The 24,496-nt window shown below is 41.4% G+C and overlaps 1 protein-coding gene across 1 annotated transcript in view; it reads left to right on the plus strand.

The window, feature by feature from the left end:
• PPARGC1A (PPARG coactivator 1 alpha) overlaps window positions 1-24,496 on the plus strand; it is a 251,353-nt gene that overhangs the window by 139,776 nt on the left and 87,081 nt on the right. The window contains exons 6-7 of the mRNA XM_085642344.1: window positions 8,928-8,973; window positions 9,083-9,156. Of these exons, the coding sequence (XP_085498470.1) occupies window positions 8,928-8,973; window positions 9,083-9,156 (120 nt within the window). The remainder of the gene's footprint in view (window positions 1-8,927; window positions 8,974-9,082; window positions 9,157-24,496) is intronic.

A 24,496-nucleotide genomic window follows, 5' to 3' on the forward strand; every position in this document is an offset into this window, starting at 1 on the left:
GAGAAGTCTGGGGAATTAATACTTCATTCGAGGACTGATATTTCGTTTTTTGCATAGAAAGACTTTATTGAGATTTTGCAAGTTAATATCAAACCTTTTGACTTGTACAGTAATAAAACGGACACAAATAGCAGCATTGATATCACAGAGAAATGGAACGAGTCTGACAAAGTAACCCCCAACATAATCAAAAGGCGCTATAATTGGCCATCAGATTCCCAATCTGTGATAGTCCCACCATTTTTTCCAGACTTTATCATATTTGTTGGGCACACCCTGGCCTCATAGATCATTTCCTCCAATTTGCCACACCAATCAATCCCCTTAGGCCACAGAGGAGTTCCAATTGATAGCGATATCACGTTCAGCTAGTAGTGTTTCCGGGCCAACCAAAGTCCTGTCCCCCTGGGCCCACCCAATTCGTCCAGGATCCCAAGCATCGCGATATTCGGATCAACATCAATACTGATATCCACCACAGTAGATAACACAGTAACTATAGCAGACCATAACTTTTGTATCACAGGGCATTGCCACACAACATGAAACGATCCTCCGCTGGTTTCTCACACGTACGACATTCCGGGTAATTTATCAGCCCTGTTCTCAGCAGGCGAAGAGGGGTCATGTAGACTTGATGGAGGTATTTGAATTGAATAAAGTGGAAACTGGCTGGGATAGCTAGAGTGTGCTGAGCCATGCAGGCATCTCTCCATTCCTCTTCATCTAAAGACCCCACCCAACCCTCCCACCGTGCCTTTAGTGAAAGCAATGAGGTTGATGAGTGTATCACAAGTGGTCTGTATATCTGGGATATCCCACCCTTGCCCAAGATCCTGAAGCTCATCACTATGGGCATGCGGGCGTGCCTGAGTTGTAAATAATGGTAGAATTGGTAGTATATCATTTGAAATTCTGTTTGGAGCTCTTGAATGGATTTCATATGTTGTCCGCCCTAAACATTACAAAGACTTGACAACCCAATAGAATCCCACCCTTTAAATCCCTCCAGAGAGGACTCCTGAGTCAACCATCTACCCACACAGAGTGGGGTTTCTTTAGTGAGTTTGCTATCCCACCCCAACCACCGGAGGGTTGCCCTCCAACCTTTAAATACCACCTGCATGATCTCCGGGGCATCAGAGGAAATTGAGTGACCATATGAGGCGTGGAGTACATTGTACAGACACAGCAGGGCCAACACACCCCTGTAGGCCGGATCGTCCCATCCCCTGTGCACCCAATCATTAATGTGGAGTAGATGAGCCACCCAATAATATAGTTGTATGTCCAACATGGCCAGGCCGCCGCCGTACATTGACTGAGTGCACTTCCCAAAGGCAACCTTGGGTGCTCCTCCAACCCAAATAAATCTGGGTCACATGTCCAGGACCAAGTCAAACCATGTTTGTGGAATATAAAAGAGATAATTTTGTAATGTATAGAGGAATCTGGGCAGGATCATCATTTTGTACAAGGTTACCCTACCCATGGTGTTGAGAGGGAGATGGAGCCAGCATGATAGGTCCTCATTAGCTCTGTGCATCACTGGAGCGATATTCAGGCTCCACGCCAAATACGTTTCTCATTATACATACACCCCAGGGTAAGGGAAGCTAACTTGGTGCTCTGGAATTATGCAATTGCCAGGCTTCACTCCAGTGGTCCCCGTTATCCGAACTAATACGAATTTTCCCCAATTGACTTAAAGCCCTTATGCCTCCCTAAAAACATTAAGGTTTGAAGTACTCTAGGCCCAGTTTCAGCCGGTTTTGACACAAATAAGAGGGCATCATCCCCATATAGGGCTATTTGATCCTTCATCGTCAGTCCCCAGTCGAATCCCTACACCTGGGCGTTGCACCAAATGCGCACCACCAGTGACGTGATAGCGAGTGCGAACAAAAGCAGAGACACTGAGCATCCCTGCTGGGTGCCTCTCCACACAGGAAAGGGTTCCGATAAGACACCATTAACCTGCACCTGGGCTTGAGCACTCGCGTAGAGGACCCTCACGTATGCACAGAAACGAAATCCAAAACCCATACCTCCAAGCACTTCATCAAGATAGGTACAGTCAACTGTACCAAAGGCATTTTCAAAGTCTTTTGTAGTTGATCTTGCGCTATGTTTCTTGTGTGTTATTTAGCCATTTTAAGTCCTACTGTGTTTTTTGTCTTCTGAGATCTTACTTCACTTAAGTCAAGTACAACACGCTTAAGCCCCCAGGTTGAGTCCAAATTATAAGAATATATAAAACAGTACAAAAATAAACAATCATTTCAGAACAACTCTACTGTACAGTGGGTGCACTGCACTCCACACGTGGATGATCTTGGTACAATTGCAAAATGTTATTGGCTTTGAGCATGCAATAATGTATGCACAAAACATACAGCGCTGATAATCAATATACACGTCAGGAGAACGTGCTACCTGGGTAAAATCTACCTAGGTCTTAATAATTAATACGTATAGTGCCTACCGGATTAGATAATGGCGTCATGAATGCCAAGTGTGCATGCGCACGTATGTGTGTCACCATGCACAGGTTTCGCAAACTTTCACCCTTTATCAGTGAAAGTAAATGTTGTACATTTCTTTTTGAACTTTTTTTTTGCAGTCTCTTCACTTAGCGCACAGCTCTATCGAAGGTCATATTAGCTTCAGCAAACAAGCGCACGTGCTTTAGACAGCCAAGCCCAAAAAAACATAGGCAATGGGTTTCAGAACGAAACTCCTTTCAACTCAATTTTTTAAAACGGAAATGGGTAGTTTGCAAACCAAATTAAATATATGACCTTTCTTCACTCAAAGAAAAAACACTCACATGGCCTTGTCCAGAGATTGACATTGACGTGCAGGTTGGAAGGCCGTGCAGAAGGAGCACATCATTGAGTTTTTAATATAGCCGCCAGGAAGTGGCCCCCGAGGAAGATGCACAGCCATAAAGAAACCCTTGTGAGCTGGAACAAGTGGCACTAAAACAATCAACTTAGCACTTTCTAGACAATCATCATTATCATATGCCAGTGCGCTGGGGGTTTAAATGTCCACATCAGGATTTACAGCGAGAACGACATTTTAATATGTATTTGTCCTTTATTTTAGGAAGATTATACACATGAAAAGAGATACGTACACAATTTCAGATAAGAATACTAAAATCCAACTGTCCAAATCCCACGCATGTCTCCTTTTTCCCTTAAACTGACTGAGACCTCCTACTACAAAACAATTTTTGACGTGTTTCTGCAGGACATCAACACTGATACTGACCATTCATATAATACCCTCCACAGACTCACTCAGGTGTTCCTTAATAGATGTTGGTACCCAATTCAGTGGCACTGCTTTCATTGATCTCAGTAGAATACCATGAGGTGTTTACCCCAGGGAGATTCAAAGCAGTGGCCCGCATGCAATGTAATCCTCTCAGCATTAGTGATCTGTGGTCACAGAGGCGGGTGCAGTAGAACTCAATTTCAACATAATGTTGCGACTGCTGTAAATGTTAATATACTTCAGTTTCATTGGCAGACATGAAGATGGTGGCTTGGCAGACCAGTGAGTGCAGCCAGGAGCTGGGCTGTATTGTGGCTAAAGCTAGCAAAGATTGAGGGTGAATTGGTAGCTTGGCTGTAGGATAGGCTTATGAATAGTACGAGCCTTTGAGGTGAAGGACTCGGAAAGAGCTTCACAGAGTTGTTCATGTGCATTAATCACTGCACCGTCAGGTTGTTTTACCTTGTTGAATACTCCTGTGATGTGTTTTGCTTGTGTTTTCTCTAAGCAATGATTTGGATTGGACGATAAAGCATTGCTCCCTTGGCATTGACTTTCATCGGTAATCACCCATTACTGCGGAGGCTTTACTCCGCATACCATTACTTCGCAAGCGTTACAACGCATGTGATGTACCAACTCGTAGCCTTTACTACGTAAGTTGTTACATCACATGCGTTGTCACTACACATGCATTGTAGTGGATAAACAGGAAGCGACAAACACCACCCGTGCACGCAGTGGAAATACTAAAACGCCGAAATCCAGGATGATGATACTGTGCACGGAGGTACGTCTCGGACGCCCGTGGGAATCTCCCTTTGCAGAGCCAGGCATGGGTTTTTCTGACAGAGGGAGCAACCATGACACAGTAGCAGAGCCAGTACGCGGTGGTGCCAGGGGGGAAACCCTTCTCCGACACGTTAGCTCAGCCCTCTCATTTGAATACAGGCTGAAGGCAGCTCCTGGGACGCAACATCCGACTCCCGGAGAGCAGCCACCCGTCATCAGGGAGTGAGAGGGCCATGGGCGCAACATAGTCCCGCATAGGGTTACTCACCTACGAGGAGGACGTCAGGATAGGTAAGCTGGGGGCGTTGTCCTAGACGGAGGGACGTGCAGGGGGGAAGTTTTTTAGGTTTGAGGGTAGTGTAGTTGTGTTTGTGTAGTGTAGTGTAGAGTAGTGTATTTGGGTTTAGCGTCGTGTCGGGGGTTGTGAAGGGTAGTGTTTGGGAGTAGGGACAGGACTGGGGTTAGGGGCAGGGTTGTGCTGGGTGTAGTGTTTTAGGTTTTAGGGTAGTGTCATGTAGTGTAGAGTAGTGTATTCGGGTTTAGGGTAGTGTCAGGCGTCGTGAAGGGTAGTGTTTCAGTGTAGGGAACAGACGGGGGTAGGGGCAGGGTCGTGCTGGGGTTAGTGTTTTAGGGTTTAGGGTAGTGTTGTGGTGTTTGTGTAGTGTAGGGTTGTGTTTTAGGGTTTAGTGTAGTGTCGAAGGGGCGTGAAGGGTAGTGTTTCAGTGTAGGGAACCGTCTGGGGGTAGGGGCAGGGTCTTGCTGGTGGTAGTGTTTTAGGGTTTAGTGTAGTGGTGTTAGTGTAGGGTAGTGTTTTAGGGTTTAGGGTAGTGTCGGGGTGTCGTGCAGGGTAGTGTTTGGGTTTATGGACAGTGCTGGGGGTCGGGGAGGGTTGTGCAGGGGGTAGTGTTTTAGGTAGTGTTGTGGTGTTGTGTAGTGTAGGGTATTGTTTTAGGGTTTAGGGTAGTGTTGGGGGGTCGTGGAGGGTAGTGATTGAGTGTAGGGAGCTGGCTGGGGGTAGGAGCAGGGTCGTGCTGGGGGTAGTGTTTTAGGGTTTAGGGTAGTGTTGTGGTATTAGTGTAGTGTAGGTTACTGTTTTAGTGTTTAGTGTAGTGTTGGGGGGTTGTGATGGGTAGTGAATGAGTGTAGGGACCGGAGTGGGGGAATGTGTATGTTTGTGCAGGGGGTAGTGATTTAGGGTTAAGGGTAGTGTAGTGGTGTTTCAGTAGTGTAGGGTAGTGTAGTGTTTGAGCGTTTTGGTAGTGTTTTCCATTTTTAGATGTGTAGGGTAATGTATTTCTATTTATTATTTAAAGTACTGTTGTGTTTCAAACATTTTAAAAAAGGGGTTAGATGTCTTTTTTTAATATGATACGTTATTCCGCATACCATTTTTATTACTAGGCAAGTTTTTACTTCGTATACATTAACACTTTCAATGTAATGGTATGCGAAGTAAAAACGTGCGTAGTAACAGTTATTGCTAAGTAATACCCGCGTAGTAATGGCATGCGAAGTAATGGCATGCAAAATAACGTGTCATATTCCTTTCATCCCCTGGGGCACCATACAGTTTCATTCTGAACATTGGCGAACTCATCAGGAATCCACTTGCTCTGTTAATAGTGAACTTGATAGAATGGTATTTTTTGCACTATTGATCCGGTGTCTTGAAATGCCACATTGTAGGATAAGATCCAGCAGCAGCTTTCTCTTTCATGGACCGCACAATCACTAAGTGGTATACAAAGTAAGCATTAAGAGCCAGATGTACGACCTTTTTTGCAGTCGCAAACCGAAAATTGCCCCGTCTGCGACCGCGAAAAAGGGCCCTGGCATGTACAAACGCTATTTTGTGAGTCGGTGACTCGCAAAATAGCCTTTGCAACTCTCGCGATTAGGCAGGGGCATCCCTTCCTAATACCGAGTCACAATGAAATGTACCATTGTTTGGGACCGCATTTGCGGCCGCAAACCACTTGCAGTTTACCACCTACTTCAAGTAGCTGGTAAGCCATGCGCAAATATTTTTTAAGAGCAGGTAGTCGTTCCAGGAACCACTGCCTGCTCTTAAAAAATGAAACAGAAACGTTTAATTTTTCTATTTTAAATGCATTCTGTTTTCCTTTAAGGAAAACGGGATGCATTTAAAAAAAAAAACTGCTTTATTAAACAAGCATTGAAAATGCAATCGGTCTCGCCTTTGATTAAGTTAAAGCCATTTGCTTTGCTAATGGTATTCTATAGCAAAGCAAATGGCTTTAACTTAATCAAAGGCGAGACCTATTGCATTTTTAATGCTTGTTTATCTCTGTTTTGCTTCCATACCACCTTCCTACTATGTAATGCAATTTCTGTCTGTTTTTACAGTGTGTATGTAAAGGGCTCTGATACCTACGGGTCAAGCTAGCGCTATATAAAACTTTAAAATAAAAAATAAAAAATACCTCTGCTCTCACTCACGGTGTGCACGCAGAGAGGTATGAGACCTCTGCTGTTACGGTGTGCACGCAGAGAGGTATGAGACCTCTGCTGTCACTGCTGTACTGGACAAAGAGACAAGTCAGTGACGTGTGCTGTCCCTCATTAATACACAGAGAGAGGAGGTGAGACCCGTGTATGGAGTGGTGCAAGTCCTTTTCTTGCCCATCCCCACACAGTCCACACACATACACCATCCAGTTAGTACCTCCTCCCTAGCATCTTAGCCCCCCCCACCCCATCCCCCCGTGACTCCTCCAGCCAGCCTGCCGCACTACCCCTGGTTTTTATAGAAAAGGGCTGGCCCTTCCAAGGGCTGAATAAACCTGCTCTGGGGAAGCATGGGTCCCTGGGCACCACCACGGGCTCCTCCCCGCCAGGCTTCAAAGCTCCGAGGCATGACTGGCTGTCTCTCATGCGCTATAATTCCCTGTCATTAAAGATGGCTGCCGCACCACATGAAGGGCCGGCGGCGGCTGATTCACACTGGAGCTCTCTCAGGAAGCTCGGGGTGTCTCTGTTTGTGTGTCTTTGCTGCTTCTGTGCACAGATTCTAGCCGTGTCTGCCTGAGGGTGTACAAGGCAGACCCTCTGTGTATCCTCTTAGTCACTCGCCACCTTTCTGTTTACTCCCTCCTCCCCAAGTTTCCTCTCTTTAATTTTTCTTTCTTATTTTTGTAACTTTTTGTATCTTTGGTTTTTAGGTTCTTGAGATGTACTTTTCCCCTCCTCACTGGAAAAGTCCTGAACTTGATTTCAGGGTGTGCGTGCCAGGAAGAGAAATGTGTACATAAAATGATATAGTGTCCTTGTGCTGGGTCCTCGCCTTTCAAGTAAGAACGGCAGGTTCCTTGTGAGCAAATAGGGTCTTTCTCCCTTTGCAAAGCCCGTCTCACTGTGGTCGCCTTCGCATCCTTGTGACTAGAACTGTTAAGACATCAAACTACATTCCCTGGTAAACTCTAGTGCGCCCGTCAATAAAAACAAGGAAACAACGCACGCAAAAAAAAGCGCTCGCCAGTCAGCCACTGTTTATTTTTGCATCGCGCTGTCACTTTAAGCGCGATGCAAAAATAAACATGTGGCCTGCTTTCCTTCTGCCATGAAAGGTTTCTTGTCTTTATGGGGCCTTTTGTTTGAAACACATGGCCCCATAAAGATAAGAAAGTTTTTACCACAAACGTAAACCATGCGAGCCAGTCCAACTGGGACGGCTCTAAAAGAGAAAACTGTACGTCACTGGAAGCGCTTTTCCAATGGCTGGCCACCGTTTAGCATAAACGGTGACGCCAGCCAATGGAAAAGAGGTGCGGGCTTAAACCCCGCTAGTAAAATCTACCCTAACTCATTAAATCTCGCCAGCGAGACTGCGCATGTCTGTGCAGCTTACACCAGGCGAGACCTAAAAAGCAGTCACAGACATGTTGGTCTGCTGCCCCCAGCAGGCCACCATCCCTGTGAGTGCAGGCCATTCCTAATGGGCTCGCAAATAGCACCTGCCTCATGAATTTTAATGAGGCAGACAATTTGCGACCCCATTAGGGGTCGCTAACAGTGTCTGAGACACTGTTGCAAATTGCATTTTGCAAGTCTCAAATTGCGAATCGCAAAGCGACGCAATTTGCGAGTCGCAAAATGTAAGGCTTGTACATCTGGCCCCATGTGCCTTATTCGATAAGTTTTCCTGTAAGTACAACTTCCATTTAAATTTCTAGGAGCAAGTCACCCCTACATGAGTGTTTTAACAATCTTTCGGGTTCCTATTCATGAGAGTGTTGCAGACAGTGGATCCTCCTAGAGGGACCTCCTCTCTCCTACTAAAGTCATTTATTGGTAGAGTGTAACCAGGGCACATTGCACCTTTGTTAGTGTGTGTGAGCACCAAGGCTACAGGTGACCATTTTCATGCATCAGAGGAGTGTGCTTTATATATGTTTTCTGTATAATAATGTTCTGGACACATTAGTAATTCCATGTACCCAGCACATTCTTATGCTTACTGCCATTTACGTAGTAAAGACTATGTCATGTAGAAAATCGCCACTATTTAACACATTGGCAAATACGCTGAAAATGTAATTAGCAAATATACTTTTTATGCCAAGTTTGCTATAAGCGCTGCTAATTTCTAGAGACCGACATTTTCTTCTAAATTTTGGTACATTGAAATTCCCTTTAATTTTTATTGGAAGTTATTTGTGTCTTTTTTGTATTATGTTACTCTATCTGATAATTGCATAATGTTAAAAATTGGTTTTATAACTTCCATTAGTACTTTTTATACATAAGATCTAAAAACACATTTTCAAAATAGCTCTGATTATTTTTGTAGTTAGATTTTTGAGGATTTCTTTTCTTTTTTTCCTTTACAGCCAAGTCAACCTGCCTGTCACTTCCATTGACACCTGAGTCACCAAAGTAAGTATTAACAACTGTCACACCAGTTTTTAATGAAAGGGACATTATCATATTTTGTCTACAGCAGCTCCATTTCAGCTTGTTTTTATAAATGTTCAATGTCTTCCAGTGATCCCAAGGGTTCCCCATTTGAGAACAAGACTATTGAACAAACCATAAGTGTGGAGCTCTCTGGAACTGCAGGTGAGATCAATTGAATAAATACGTAATTTATATTTGAGATTTGTCTCTAGTTATGAGCAGTTGTATGTTACTGATGCAAGTTGTACACCTCATACTCATTACCACATTTTAATCAATAGCAACACATTCTATGTTGTAATCTCGATGAAGAATATTGTACTCTTGTTCATTTACCATTGTGGTGCAGGGTCTCTGCTGAGGCATTAGAGTGGCGTAATATGAAATCGTAACACCTATTATTTTTAGAAACCCTCTAATATATGCACATATATAAGAAATGGCATAAGCTATATTTGCATCCTACCTGAGTTTAAAGTAAGTAGACCATTAGACTACAATCAGCAAAGGTTTGCATAGTTTGAATGACTTCATTCATTCTCTCCTCCATGGGCTGGATTAGGATGCTGTTTTCTGTGCTTCATCTGTGCACTTCTTTTTGGCTTCTTACAGCAGAGCTCCGAAACTAAGGCTGGTAATTGTCTCTTTGTGTTGCCGAGATCTGCAGTCAGAAAAACATGCATGTACTTGGAGATGTTTCCGAGTGAATGTATACACTCGAGATACCAAAAAGAAATACGGATACCTTCTGCCCTGGCGCTGCTCAGAAAGTGGCATCATGATAAGGCACCTGGTTGGTTCCGCTATCATTTATTATGATAGATACAAGGTGATACCTACTTTTCAGGAAGCTCAAAAACCAAGTAATGAAATGTAACTGAAAATATATGCTTTTTGCCTGAGTAGTGTTAATATGTTGCTTGCATTGGCTTATGCATCGTCATATAATACACTAATATTAACACCCTGAACTTAAAGGGACAACAGTTCACTTGACAGTATTTTTAAGACCATTGAGGGATTCTAATGCCACTCCTCCAAACATTTTGGAAACTACAGTATAATTGGGGTGGAGAGCATATTTACTATTCTAGGTCCTATTCTATAAACAAGTGTTCATAATAGGGCTGGAGGGTCGAATTAACAATTCTAATTTCCGTCCTACCAACATTTCGATAAGGGCATATATATACATGGTTCCAAATGTTCTATACTGAGATTCAGGCCCACTAACACTGCGTAAGTGCACATATTTTGGGTTGTCATATTTACTATTTTAATTTCAGTCTCACTTTCATTGAAGAAAATGCATATAAGTGGGGGAGGGAGAGTTAGGAGGGGGACATTTACTATTCTAATTTCAGCCCTACAGACATTGAGGAAAGTGCATGTAATTGGGGGCAGGGTCATATTTACTGTTTTATCTCCAGCCCTACAGCAGTGGGAAAGGTGCATATATGTGGAAATGTCAAATTTACTATTCTAGCCCCGCCCAATGCCACTGTGGAAAGTGCACACGTTTGAGTATTTCAAATTGATTATTCTAACTCCAGTCCCACTAACATTGGGAAAAGTACATAAGTTTGGGGGTGTCAAATTTACTATTGTAACCCCAGTCCTACAAACAGTGGAGAGAGTGCATACATTTTGAAGAGGAAAATGTATTATTCCAAATCCAGTCCCCCTAACATTGGTGAAAGTGCATATATTTAGGTGACAGCATATTTTCTGTTCTAACTTCAGTCCTACTCAATCTGAAGAAAGCACATATAATGTAGAGGGCATATTTACTCTACAACGATTGGGCAAAGTCCATATCATTTGAGGAGGCATATTTATTATCCTAATTAGAATCCTACAGATATTATGGAAAGTTCCTATATTTGGGGTTATCATATTGAGTAGTATAGTTCCCGTTAACCTAACATTGGAGAAAGAACTTATTATTGGGCGGGCCATATTTACTATTCTAAACCCAGTCTACCCACATTGGGATAAGTCCAGGTAACGGGATGTTGTTTCTTATATAATAAACTAAACTACAAACCTTGGGTAAAGTGAATACATTTAGAATTCCAATCAAACAAACAATATATAAAACATACAATTTTCAGTTTTTACATTTACTACAACTTCTCTACATTTTTAGAACATTTCATATGTTTGCAACATTTTTGATGTATCACATGAAATATTAAACATATGTTTCTCAAATTTAAAAATAATTTAGAAAAAATGTTAAGAATTCTAAATTGAAAACTACAAACATTTAAATAATAACTATTACATTCTAACACAATAAAATAAAAATAAGTAATATTGCATTTTACGTCATGTTATGTTATGATGTTTTATAGAGTGCTAAACTGTTGCCCAAAAAAGGCTTCTTGGCGCCAAAACATTCAGATGCATTGAAAATCCTCACTTCCTTGTAAAACACTCATACAAGGTGCATTTTAGAAACTTTCTAAAGATGGAATAAGCTTTAATTCTCTTCTCCACTGTTAGCCTATGAAGAGCCCTTCTATGGGCAGAAATCCTGGTTTGCTTAGGAAGCCTGAATATGAGATATACTGCTAAATTCTGAATCACTTGCAAGCCGCCTACGCTCTGAAAGAAGAAAAGTGAAGGTTTTCATTAACAGCTCACGAGAGAACAGACACATCAATGTTATTTTATTTATATGACTTTGGAACAAACGTTTGTCATCAAGGTTTATACCCAAGTCCTTGTTCACTAAATTGGGAGATGGCGTTGCACCCAAATTTGATGCCCACTGTATATCAGACCAAATCTGTTTATTTGATTTCACCATATATCAGACCAAATCTGTTTATTAGGTCTTATGGCCATCTCCTCTGTTTTATAAGAGTTCAATTAGAGTGTGTCCCTTCTCATCCATTTAGCTTCTTCCTGCAAGCATGTTTGCATACGTCATTAGGTGGAATCCGAATGAGTTTATAAGCATCATCAGTGGATGGAAAAATATTTATATTCAGTTGCGTCCGGTGCATGTAAGAGTGGTGGGGTGGCACACAGAGTTGGGGATCAAAGCATAGACACCTGCACCAGTCTTAACATCCCTGAGAGTAATATCAAATAGGAACAGGTCTTGCGTTGTTACAAGTTCATTCTTTATTCATATTCTTTAAAATCTGAAACTGCCAACGCGTTTCGTCCTCAAGCGGACTTCTTCAAGGCTTAAGAATGTAAAAAATCTCTTCATTCATGTAGTTTTGCCTGTATATCATGTCAATTAATGTGGGTCATGTTCAAGATTCTTTGCTGAAGCAGATAACCGCATTGAGACTGGTGTAACATTCACAGATATACTTTCTTGAGCCTTTGAACTGACATGACCCATATATTTGGACATACACAGTTTACAAGAGATACATTTTATTAACGAACCCTTTTGAATTGATACTACCTGTGTAAGGTAACATACATAGTTTTCAAATTAATTGACATATTATACAGACAAAAAGTACATGAATGAAGAGATTTTTTACATTCTTAAGCCCTGAAGAAGTCCGCTTGAGGAAGAAACGGGTTGGCAGTTTCAGATTTTAAAGAATATAAATAAAGAATGAACTCGAAACAACGCAAGACCTGTTTGATTCTTTCTTGGGAAAACAACTGCTTATTGGAAACTGATTTGACTATGTATATGGATCAGCAATGATGTTTACATTTATTTAATTTATGAAAGAGTGCAGGGCTGTGTGTTTGCTGGTGGGGCGGGGTGAGGGGGAGTTGACAGACTACAACGTGGAAAAAGAAGAAAAAGAAAACCACTTAACTTACGTTCACCGCATTAGTGACTGGTCATCTTTCTATCGGTTATTCCTTTAGATAGTGTTAACAGGTATTGAAAATTACAAAATCATACGGTAATATCACAAAATGTGCTTCAGTATGCCACAAAATTTGCCTTTTCTTGCCACAAAATTCAGTGAACACCTGCACATAAGGAGGTCCTCCCTTGACGCATAATTCCAGTGGCCTTTTCTTTAGTATTTGTAAGGAGAAGAACATCTTTTTTGCTGGATGTACCTGTTTTTTTTATAGATTCTTAATTTCTTAGCATAGTTGTCTTTTTCTAAATCTCTATATTTCTTCCACCATATTTTTTCCAACTTTTTACAACCTTTCTGATCTTGAAGAGTTCCTCAGTAAACCAAAGGTGTCAACTTTCTGGTTCATTGGAATTTGGGGCACTTCAGTGTGCCATCCATGGCTGAGCAGATCCAGGTCTTAAATATAAAGTAAGTATCCTCTATGTCCTGCCCAAGAAGAGGGAAGTTCCCTCTAATGCTTTGGTTTGCTTCTCCTGTGTGACCTTGCCCCAACTTTGTGAGACCCCGGGCTAAATATCTTATCTTAAGGCGTGTCTGGCTACTTTAAACAACTGGAACCACCTTGATATCCAAAGTGTTATCATGCACTGATAAGATCCGGTCCAAAGTGTGCTTTTTCTCTCAGGTGGCACTGTCAACCAATTGAGTGAAACAAAATGCCTCACAACTATCTAATAGGCATTTATCTTTCCCCTGCTTTTAGCAATCTGCCCAAAGATTCAAATCTTGTAGTGCCAATAGCCATAAAAAGTCTACGGTTTGGTTGCTCTTAAACTGAAGTAACTCTACTCAAAATCTCAAGTTATGTCATGCAGGTCTGGAGAGTAGCAGAATTGTGTAACCCCCAAAACATCAGCTGCACTAAACTCCTCACATGAAAAAGTCTGAACTGTGAATTCTTCTGTAAAGACTACCCCCATTCTCCCTTGTCTTCCCTTGGATCTGTCTCCTCTAATTATCTTAAAGCCCGGTGGAATCGATATAGCAGATATGGGATTGAAGAATCCAGAAGCCAACTCTCCGTAACAAAAAGAAAATCAAAATCATAATCTTTGATTATATCATCAACCTCCAGTCCGTCCTTCACCAAAGACCTAGCATTGATCAAGGCACAATTGAATTAGGTTTTATGAAGCCTTTTCCTGGCCTTAAGGTCAACCAACTCCTTTTTTTAATAGGAGATGCATCCGTGGTCTGTATCAAAATAGGCAGCATGGCAGGCATTGGTCGCTCAGGGGTGCTGACGTGCACAAACAAGTGTGACTTTGACATGGTAGCAGACCACCTGATGCCCAGTTATTCTCCCTTACCCTTCTTATGATCCAATATGGAGCCCTTACACATGCTTAGACTCCAAATTGGAGACTAGAACTTTAACTTTGCTGCGGCTAAAAATTAAGCTTAGTTGTCTAAAGTGCAAAGTTCCCCAGAAATCAGTACTTCAACACGAAAAGTTCATGAACAATTAATATACACTTTAATGCCCCCATAATCCTAATATCAGTATTGCAATTGTACTACAAATGCTATGTGGAGGTAAAAAACAAGATTGGTTTAAAAATTCGACGATGTTTTAATCACTCACATGAATTTTCAAAGAATTTTGTGTGCCATCACACTGACCTTCCATTCTTATGATCCTACGGTGCTCATGAACATGCTCAGACTCCAACTCGGAGATATGTATTTATTTTTTCCTATTTTTATCAATATTAAACAATATTTCAGAAAAGTAAAAAATATATTTCTACTAATATTAAGAATTTGAATCCTAGTGTTGAACATTTTTATCAATATATATTATTACTTAATAAATCAATTAATGTTAAATTGTTAAACACCCAAAAATAATTTACATATTTCCTATTTGTTTAAAATTAATAGAAAATTATATACATAGAAAATCTTTTATTAAATCAAGTAATGATTTACTGATATTTTAAATATGTTTTAGCCATCTGAGTTCCTCAACAAAATTCAGTGTCACGGTTAAAAAGTATGAACAAAACAATTAAAAATGAATACAGTAATTAAACAAATGAATAATTAATTGATAATTAAGCAAGTACATTAGCAAAGTCCTCCAACAACAATTAAACCCCAAAGAAAAAAATATTAACAGTTCATCAAAATTTAATACAATAAATAAACCATTTAATACAAAATTATTGACCACTTTAATAATTTAAACATCAAAAAACATACAAATTATACTATTTTTTATAAAACACTACTGACCCATGACCCCAGTAATCCAGAGAACCTGAAATGAGAAAATACTTACAAAAATAGAGATGAATTAATATGTTATGTATGATAAAAAATTAATGAAAAGTATTTTTCCAAATAAGGACCAAAAACAATATTAACTACTGCAATATTTTAGTAAGCAACATTTTTTACTTCATTGTTAAAAAATATATACTTACCGACAATATTTCCTTCCTCAAAATGTTTTTATTCACATTATTTTCACTACAATATTAAGGACAAATTATATTTTGGAGTCCATACTTAGGCACCATACCTTATGCACACCATTAATTTCTAACTCACAATCCATCTATCTCAATCTTAGCAGGCTATCTGTCTAAACAATCATTAATTCTCTGTTGCAGTATTGATCTTGTGCCAATAGACCTTCATCCTTGGCTTCAACTCAGGTAGTCAAGCTGTCTTCAAATTGAAGACCACATCACAGTTTCCTTGAAATGAGGATTCTGAATGTCATTGGTATAGAGTGACATGGAAGGTCAGGCCTCTACCTCAGTGGTTCTTAACCTTTTGTCTTCTGTGGGCGCCCATTTAATTATTTCGGGAATTTGGGGCCCCCACTGACTAAATATTGGAATCCGGTGATCCCCCACTGAGTCATTACTGGCAATCGGGGACCCCAGCGTAAGTATTTTTGATGACTTGAATCACAAAACAATATAAAAAAAAATACAGATTCCTTCATCAAACAAATACACAAATCATGAAATATTTTATATAATTCACAAACAAATATATATAAAAATCCATCTTTTAATGTTAAAGGGAAGGTTGTAGCTTTTCTAAATTCAACTGAGGCCACTCATCGTCCATGTTATATATATTTTGTTTGATGCACTTGCTCTGTTCACATAAATCAATCTAAGGAGACTAACTTAGTTTTATGCCTTCTGTTTTAAATTCCTTCACATTTATAGACATTTTAATTTTTAAATTTTACTTTTTCATTTAAATGCACTTTATTCATCTGCCAATATTATTTAATTTTCTAAACTTTAGTTGGCCACCTTGACTCTGTTTCATGGATCCTCAGGAGCCCCCCGTACCAGAGGTTAAGAACCACTGCTCTACATGATATTGCCCACTGGCTACAATTACCTAAAATGAGTAAAGTATCAGAGCTAAATCAGAGACCTTGCAACTGAATGAAACTTATTGAATCAGGCCCCGGGCCACAGCTAAGATTAATTTCCTTGAAGATGTAAGCACGTGGAAGACAGCCTATGTAAGTCAGTCTAAATTTGAATAGAGTTTCAAAAATGTGCTGAAAAAAATACAAGAATGTATAAAGCCTTTTACCAGACACAGTCATGCTTCTTATTAGAACTTTTCGAAGAGTATAAGATTCCCCCGAGGTTCTAGTCACACAAAACACTCTTCAAAGTACAACTTCACAAAATATTTCTAACAGCACAGTAATGTGGGCAGGGTCTTGCAAAATACTTGAATACCCTAAGCCTTAACCTAATATCTAAATTATGAAACCCTGTCAAATTCTACACCGTGCTCAATTGCATGACATGTCATTTTAATGTGTGTATCATCTTACACTCCAGCAGCGGGAATGAATAGGACTATACAATTCATGTGAATACATTTACAAAAGTGGAAGGGGTGTTAAAAAGTATTTTCGTTTTTTTCCTCCAAAGAATTCATTTTATGCAAATTTGTGGACCAACACATAACTAATTTAATATATAAATATTGCATAATTTAACTCTTTCTTTAAAATATATTAACGTCTTTATGAGCAGAGGCTACCTACTTTGAACCGGACCTATGTAATGTTTGTATCGCACATATGGACATAGCTGACAGAACCTGCATTAGAGCACAGTCAACACAATACCCATATCAAAGGAGATATATTTTCATTAATGAAAGGTAGCTCAAAAGTAGACGGTGCAGACCACAGTGATGGACTTGGGGATTGTGGTCAGCCATGAGATGCTCTGGAAGAAAGAACAGTTTTTCAGCAAACAAATGTCATTGTCATACCCTTCTTTAAAGCTACTTTAAAGCTTTGTCTCCATATATTGTCCGTAGACATGGTCATCATTCATATTCCAAGTAAGAGAGTGGAGGTTGTTTCTTGCAGGTATAGTGAGTCCAGACCATGGATAGCTCCGAAGGTCGTGACTAGCATTTTGAGCTTTGCTCTCTACTGAGTCAGCACCCATGAAGACTAAGAACAGGGGTGGCTAAGATCACATCGTGAGACCTGTTGCAATATTTTGGATTTGAAGCCAACTGAAGTGTCATTCAGGAGACAAAGGTATATAAACCTAATAAAGTTACGTTAGTGGAGAATAAGCTTCAGACTGCTGATTAGAAGGTTGCTTAGGAGAAGACGTGATCTGAGTATTTTCTGTACCCAAGAAGTTCTCTAGAGTTCTGTTTAGGATGCAGTTCAGAAGGATCTGTTGATGTTTCTCTGTTTACTACAGCATGAACAGTGCAGCAATCAGTTTGTCATCGAGAGCTCGACTCTATTGATGTGCTTTGTAAAAGTGCCAGAGCTTCTTACTATTTGACAGAGCATACAAAAGAAATATGATAATCAATGGCCTGTGTATGGAACTCATTCTGAAGGAATTTGCAGTCATAGTACTTTCTTAGTATTCTTTCAAACTCGACTGATGTCTGTCTAAGCAAACATTATACCCACATGGTTGTCAATACAAACTTGGCAATTTCATTCAATTTAACTTTGCAGTTATTTTTTTTTGCTTAGCGTACATAGCACCGGGAACGCCCTGCTGGTCAGCTGTTGCGCTTAACACATTTTGCATTCTTTCATTAAATGCCTGTATTGATGAAGGGTTAAAGCTATGCAGAACAAAAGCAGGTGTTTTGGGTTTATATGGCGTTTACCACGATTCAACACTAATTAATTCAAGATTCATATAAATAATAAACTAAAGTCAAATCATTCATTTAAAGTTACCAACGTGTCTTATAGTTACACTTCTTTTGGTACAATAATCTATAATGTCATGGTCTCTATTTTTTAGGGAGAATTGAATGGGAAATGTTGATGATGAAATGGGTTGCTTCCAGTGTTCTCACAACAGGCCATTGTATGATTTTGCATTTATGTTCCATGTAAAACTTCCTTCAGAACAGTGCATACTTATTAAAGTTACTGATAAATATCTAAAATAAATCAGAATTTTACCAGCTGCACACTATGAATGCATAAAATATTTGATGAACTTGACAAATCACTAACCTATACCCACAAAACAATCAGGCAGATGTACCTTGACTTTCAATAATAAGCACGTATCTTTCTCGTTGTAGTATATACCTTTGTGTGTAGACACAAATATGCATGTATCTACATGATGCAATGAATCCTTCAACCTAACGCTCTGTTTTTTAATTGGTGAATGTCAAACAGTGGCAGCTCCTCAGCTAAGGTGAAGGAGCGTTGCCCCACTGCTGCAAAGCAGTAAAAGAAATACCAATTAGAATGATAATAACTCGAGGTTATTATAATTGTGTTTGTTCCTGCTGTGCAGCTTTGCGGGGCGGACGGGGCGGATGGGGCTGCTCGGCTCTCAGAGCAGGGGAGGAGTGGTTTGCACACTTTCCATGTTCTCCATGCAGGCTGCATTACAGCCTGCATGAAGAACATGCCCAGTCCCCATTCCCTGTCTGAGTGCCGATCCACTGCTCTCAGACCAATCACAATGCTTCTTTTTTTATTTTACAATCCACCCACCCTCTACACTGGGCCTGCCCGACACCTCCGATCCGTGCCAGCCGCTGCTGTCAGTATAATTGTTGTCTGAAGAATGCTATAATGTGCATACGCTATAGCCGGTGAGCTTGATGAAAGTGCTGGTATCCTGCCAATGAGTGCTGGCAGTTGACCCCTGATGCCAGACCTGTATAGGAAATGGGAATACCTATTCTCTCCTCTGTTTGATAATAAGATGTTGTGTGGCCTCTCTCTCATTGGTAGTTGTAGGACTTGGAGGTCTGCTGCTCACCATGCCTGATGTTACTACACATCTAAATTATTTTTTTCCTATTCTTGTATCTCTCTCTTCCACACACACATTCTCAGTTTCAGCAGTCTTAATTTACAACTGTTGCCTTGCAACATAAAAACAGAGAGGTTTCTTAATAGTTCTGTACAACCTCCATGGCATTTGTCAAAATCTTAAGTGTTATACAGTTGTCCTGAATCTCTCTTTCATTCCTCTCACCCACAAGGAAGCTTCTCTGCCCTTCTAACATCCTTTGGGAAAGCACTGATTTACTGTAACCATTTGGGTCTTGCCAAGAGTGACTTGAGCCGCTAACATTGCGTACACTCAGCATCTCTTCTCTTTTAATATCCATTACTGGGTCAGGGGCTGTTAATGATAGTGCCAAATGCCCTACCATGGAACTAAAAATGTGCCTCTCTTTGGTAGAGACTAAGAGTTACTGTACATGTTTTGCTGACCTAGGATAAAGTGATAAAAAAAGGCCAATCTCCAAATAGCAACTGACAACGAGACAAAGGTTCCTTCTCTATTTGCAGTAGGAAATCTCACCTAGTAGTGTTTATGTTCTTCAGATTACATAATTACATACTCTTTTTGTTTTCCTCACCAATGTGTCTTTCCTCACCATTGTGCAGTGCTAAGTCCTTATCCAGCTGGTTCCTCTCTACACTGATATGTGGCTTCGTTTAGTGAAGGGGCTTCTATTGTGGGCCAGGAAGGCTGGATTACTATCACATTTTCAGGAAAACCATTAACGTTTTGAATGAGTTACATTTAGATTCATTGCATTTACATTTATCATACTCGAATATACTAAAAATATGCATTTATTCCGGCCATCTTACATAGGGCACACCAACCTTAGTGCACCCCACTTCTTCCAATACTGTTTGATGGCTCTATGGACTCCACCTCTTGCCAATGATTTCTATGACAGGTGTACAGGCTCCACACTATGTGGCATGCAAGAGTATGTTACAACAGATATGTGACTATATGACCACCAGACACTCAGGTCATGCTTAGGATTTGCCTGACATTTATGAAGTGGAGCTGGCTTCATTCATCTTGTGTCAGAACAGAGGCTGTTGTCTTCGGTCTCAGGGAGAACTGGCACAAAAGCATCTTGGCCCGTGGAATACATTGTGCCCAAAGGGCACAACGGGAAGGGGCCCTCACTTCATGTGCCCTCGGGGCACAATGGTATTGCAGAAGGGACTGCAGACAATTGTGCTGCACCTTTTGTAATACTGATAGCGTTGGTGCACATGTAGTGCCGGGGCTATCATGAGAGGGCATACCTTTATTTGCATAGCCCATGCAAATGAGGAAACCTCTTTGCCTCTGCACCCATGCCATATTATAACCGTGGGTGCAGATGCAAAAAGGCACTTAGGAGGCGAGCATACGGTGCACCACAACAAGGTGACACACTGCCAGTACTCCTCCTAAAGGCTGCCCTATAGAAAGGGAAAAGAGGGTCCCATGGACCCCCTAAGACATTCCCCTGCAGGTGGGTGCAGTCATTCACTGCTTCAGCCTGAAAGGGGATCTCTCTCCCCTCTTCAAAGTGCAAGCAGGCTGCCACCTTTACTGGAAAACACAGAGCAGCTTTAAAGCAGCTTCTCTATCCTTCACTGAATGCACTACACCCAGGGCAGTGCACGTTCACAGCTGCCAAAAGAGCAGCGCATTCATCATAATAGGGTGCACTTTCCATGTTTGCCCCTGGCACACCTGTTTAACGGCATGCTGGGGCGCAAAAAGGGAAGTGGGCTCTGGTGTAAAAAGATCCTGAGTTCTTTGAAAAGCCCTACATTATCAAGAACAGTCCAGTACTGTGAGTTGCTGCCTTGAGGATAATATTTTCTCCCTTGAAGAAATGCACCTCTGACCCACCTAGAATAATATATATTGTTATCTGCACTGCAGAAAATTCACCCACTGATCTCATGGCATAAGGAAGGGAAACATCCTTTACCCTGCACTCTCAACAACGACCAGCCTTTACAATGCAGTCACTACCCAACTGCGATGTTACCACGCAAGTCAATACTACGGCTTGCTGTAGGGGGTGCGTTGTTGGACAGGTGTTGGATTTTTAAGTCCAACACTTCCCCTACGGTTGCGTAGACTGGAGTTGGAATAGTAATTTATATTATTTCCAGTGTCCCTAAAGCATGTTGATGTATCGACTTGCGAGGTAAAGTAACGCCTGGTAACGTCGCTGTCAGGGTACTGACTGCCTTGTAAAGGCATATGGGGTAAATGCATGCTGGGTTCTGTCAAACAATCCATAAAGAATGCTATTACTGCGGACTGTTGCCAATAGTAAGCTTGATTTCTGTATCCTCATTTGTTGACCATATCTATGGCTTGCAGACACTTCTACATTGCCTTTCTTTGTATACAGAAGCACCATTAAAATAACCTACCTGAAAATTAAAGCCCTAGCAATAAACAGTTTTTGCTTTTTGACTATTATATCAGTATCCTTGTATAATGTTCAAAGACTAAAATGGGAAGATATGAGTGCAACAGGGTTGGATTGGGATACAAAATAGGGCCAAGCACGCAAAAAAAGGTGGCCCACATTTGCGAATTGCCTTTCCGCAAAACACTGCTTTGGCAAAGTTATATGAAAAGAGGGGGGTCTCTGCCAGAGGCATCTTTTCTTAACTTTATTTAGATTTTAAAAAAATGCATTGATAAGTTCACACCGGTGAACCGTACCTGAATACAAGTGAGACCACTTCTGCTCAGACCCCCTGCCCCGCTCAATCTGCATACATTAATGGGCCAGCCCAGGGAGAGAAAGGGAGTGAAACCTCTGCTTCATTGGTAAAAAGGAGGAAACAAAGGCCCATCTGTCTCCAGAAAGGCCACTGACGCCCCTACTGGGCCACTGGCGCCATCCAATCAACACAGGCACCGCCCACAACAGCCCCAAGGCTGCCCCAAAAACTGTCCCTAAGCTAAAACTCGGATACTAGGTCCTCGGCCGTTGCCTGAGTACCCGCCTTACCAATTTGACCCTGGAGTATAAGGCCCTTTATTTCAGGACTGCGGTCTCTTTGATCAACTTAAGGAATCAAATTAGTTATATTATATAAATCCTAAAATATTCCTGTTTTATCAGTACCCATGGTCTGACCATTGCCACTTGGAACTTTTCTTCATGAGCCTTGATCAGAACTCCGAGGCAATGTGGCTGTAAAGTGTTACACTTACTTTAATATGTAAGTTATTGTTCATTTAATACTTTTCTTCTATGTCTATTACTGTTCTTGTATTCCATGCTCTGTCATCACAGCCTTGTATATGTGTATTTTCAAAGGCTGCATTCTTTAAGTTCTTGTCTACTCCGAGACTCCAACAGTTGAATAGGACATTCAACAGTTGCGCTTCGGTGTGGACAGCTGTACTCCCATGTAGCTGCTGAAAACATGGAATAAAGCAAATTTGGAAGTACCTCAAACGTCCTCAATTTCATTCCGACCTGCACTTTACATTTGGTGACAAGCGGGGCCATGGGCGTCCGCAGAAATTTTTCCAGGGGGGGGCGAACCTGGCAAATGAAGGGGCGTGGCTAATGTTAATGGGGGCGGGGCTAAAATGGCAGACAATCCGGATCGGGTAATGTTCAGGCCAACCTGAGCAAAACAAGCATTGGCATAGCCAATAGGTCTCGCCTTTGAGACCTTATGACTGACTCACTGACTGAAGAACTTATATAGCGCACTTCTGCCAAGGTGTCTTGGCGCTGGGTAAGTATGATGCCGGCAGTATAAGTATTTAGTTCTGCAGCAGGTCCCAAAGGCGAGACCAATTGGCTATGCCAATGCGTGTTGTTATATCTGGGCATGTTGAGAGGCTAGGGGACTGGGTCTCGATGTCAGGTTGGGAGCACAGCAATGGCCTACTCAATTTGAATGTGTAGATAATACAACCGGAGGGGTGAAATGAAAGGTTCACTACCAGGAATAACAGGAAAGTAGAAAGTTAGGCTGGTTAGAAAGGTAAGGAGGGGTAGAGGCAGGCATGGTGGTGAGGAGAAAAACAGATGCATGCTAGGAGAGCGCTGTGAGGGAGTGAGGCAAAATGGGAAGAGGCACTGAAGGTGGGTCGGGTAAAGACCGTAGTGAGGCAAACAGAAGGGTAGCGAGGGGTGAAGGGTAGACAAAGAAGTGAGGTGTAGAAGAAAAAGATTCAGGAGCAGAGACAGGTAAATCAAAGCTGGAGAGGGGAGAATAACGCAGTCGTAGAACCAGAGAGGGCCAGGTAGAGAGAGGGAGAGGTGTGTCAGAGACAGGTAGAGACAGCTGAGGAAGAGGGAATAATACGACTGAGGTAGACAGGCGAGGTAGAGGGGTGCGTTGATATAATGGAAGTGCAGAGATGTGTCACAGATGTTACTGAAGAGGAAAAGAAGTAGAGATATTGAGAAAGAAGTAAGGCACAAAAAGAAGTAAGGGGTGAACAGAGGTAGAACGAGTGGAAGGGGGGAGAACACGTAGAAGATGAATGGCAGGGTAAAATGAGCGATCAGGCAGTGAGTGTGAGGAGTGGGATACAGAGGCATATGTGGCAGTGAGCGCGAAGTGCGGGGTACAGAGGGATATGTTGTGGCAGTTAGCGCAAGGTGTGGGGTACAGAGGGATATGTCGTGGCAGTTAGCGCGAGGTGTGGGGTACAGAGGGATATAAGGCAGTGAGCATGGGCAGGGCCGACTTTAGCGCTCGTGGGGCCCAGTGCGATAATGCTTTTTGGCACCCCCAATGACCACCTCCACTACAGGTTCTTCATAACCATCCTTTCACAGCGCCCCTCAAGCCTCCGTAATCATTCAGTCTCAGGTGCATTTAATTCATTTTATAGTGCCGCTCCTATCAGTGTAAGGTGTCACAACACTTTACATCACACAGATTACATAGAGACAATCAATCATAGGTGTGTAAATCAGCGCATAGGAAATGTTACATAAGAGAGAGGACAAGAAGGTGTAGGAGTCACATGTCATCCGTACAGGTAGGCAGGATAGTTTAAGAGTGCTTGGTCAGGAGAATCAGAAACCTAGAATTTAAAACCTAGCACCATGGATGGGGGGGTTCTCTTTATTAATAAGAATTGATTTCTACCCAAATTAACCCATTTTGCCACATTAGGATAATGAAAAACTGGGGGGAAATCATAACGCTCTAGCCCAGTTTGCATGCATCTTTGCTAACAGTTACTTGCTCACTGTTCCACATTAGGATTTTAACTCATAAAGAGTTATCAACAATATGGTCTCTCTGACAAAAGTGTGACCCACTGACCTATTTACATTACATTATACGCACTTTGTGAGCTGCACGTTCTTTGCAG

This window comes from Triturus cristatus, chromosome 2_2 (assembly GCF_964204655.1).
Source record: "Triturus cristatus chromosome 2_2, aTriCri1.1, whole genome shotgun sequence".
In the NCBI taxonomy this organism is placed as follows: domain Eukaryota; kingdom Metazoa; phylum Chordata; class Amphibia; order Caudata; family Salamandridae; genus Triturus; species Triturus cristatus.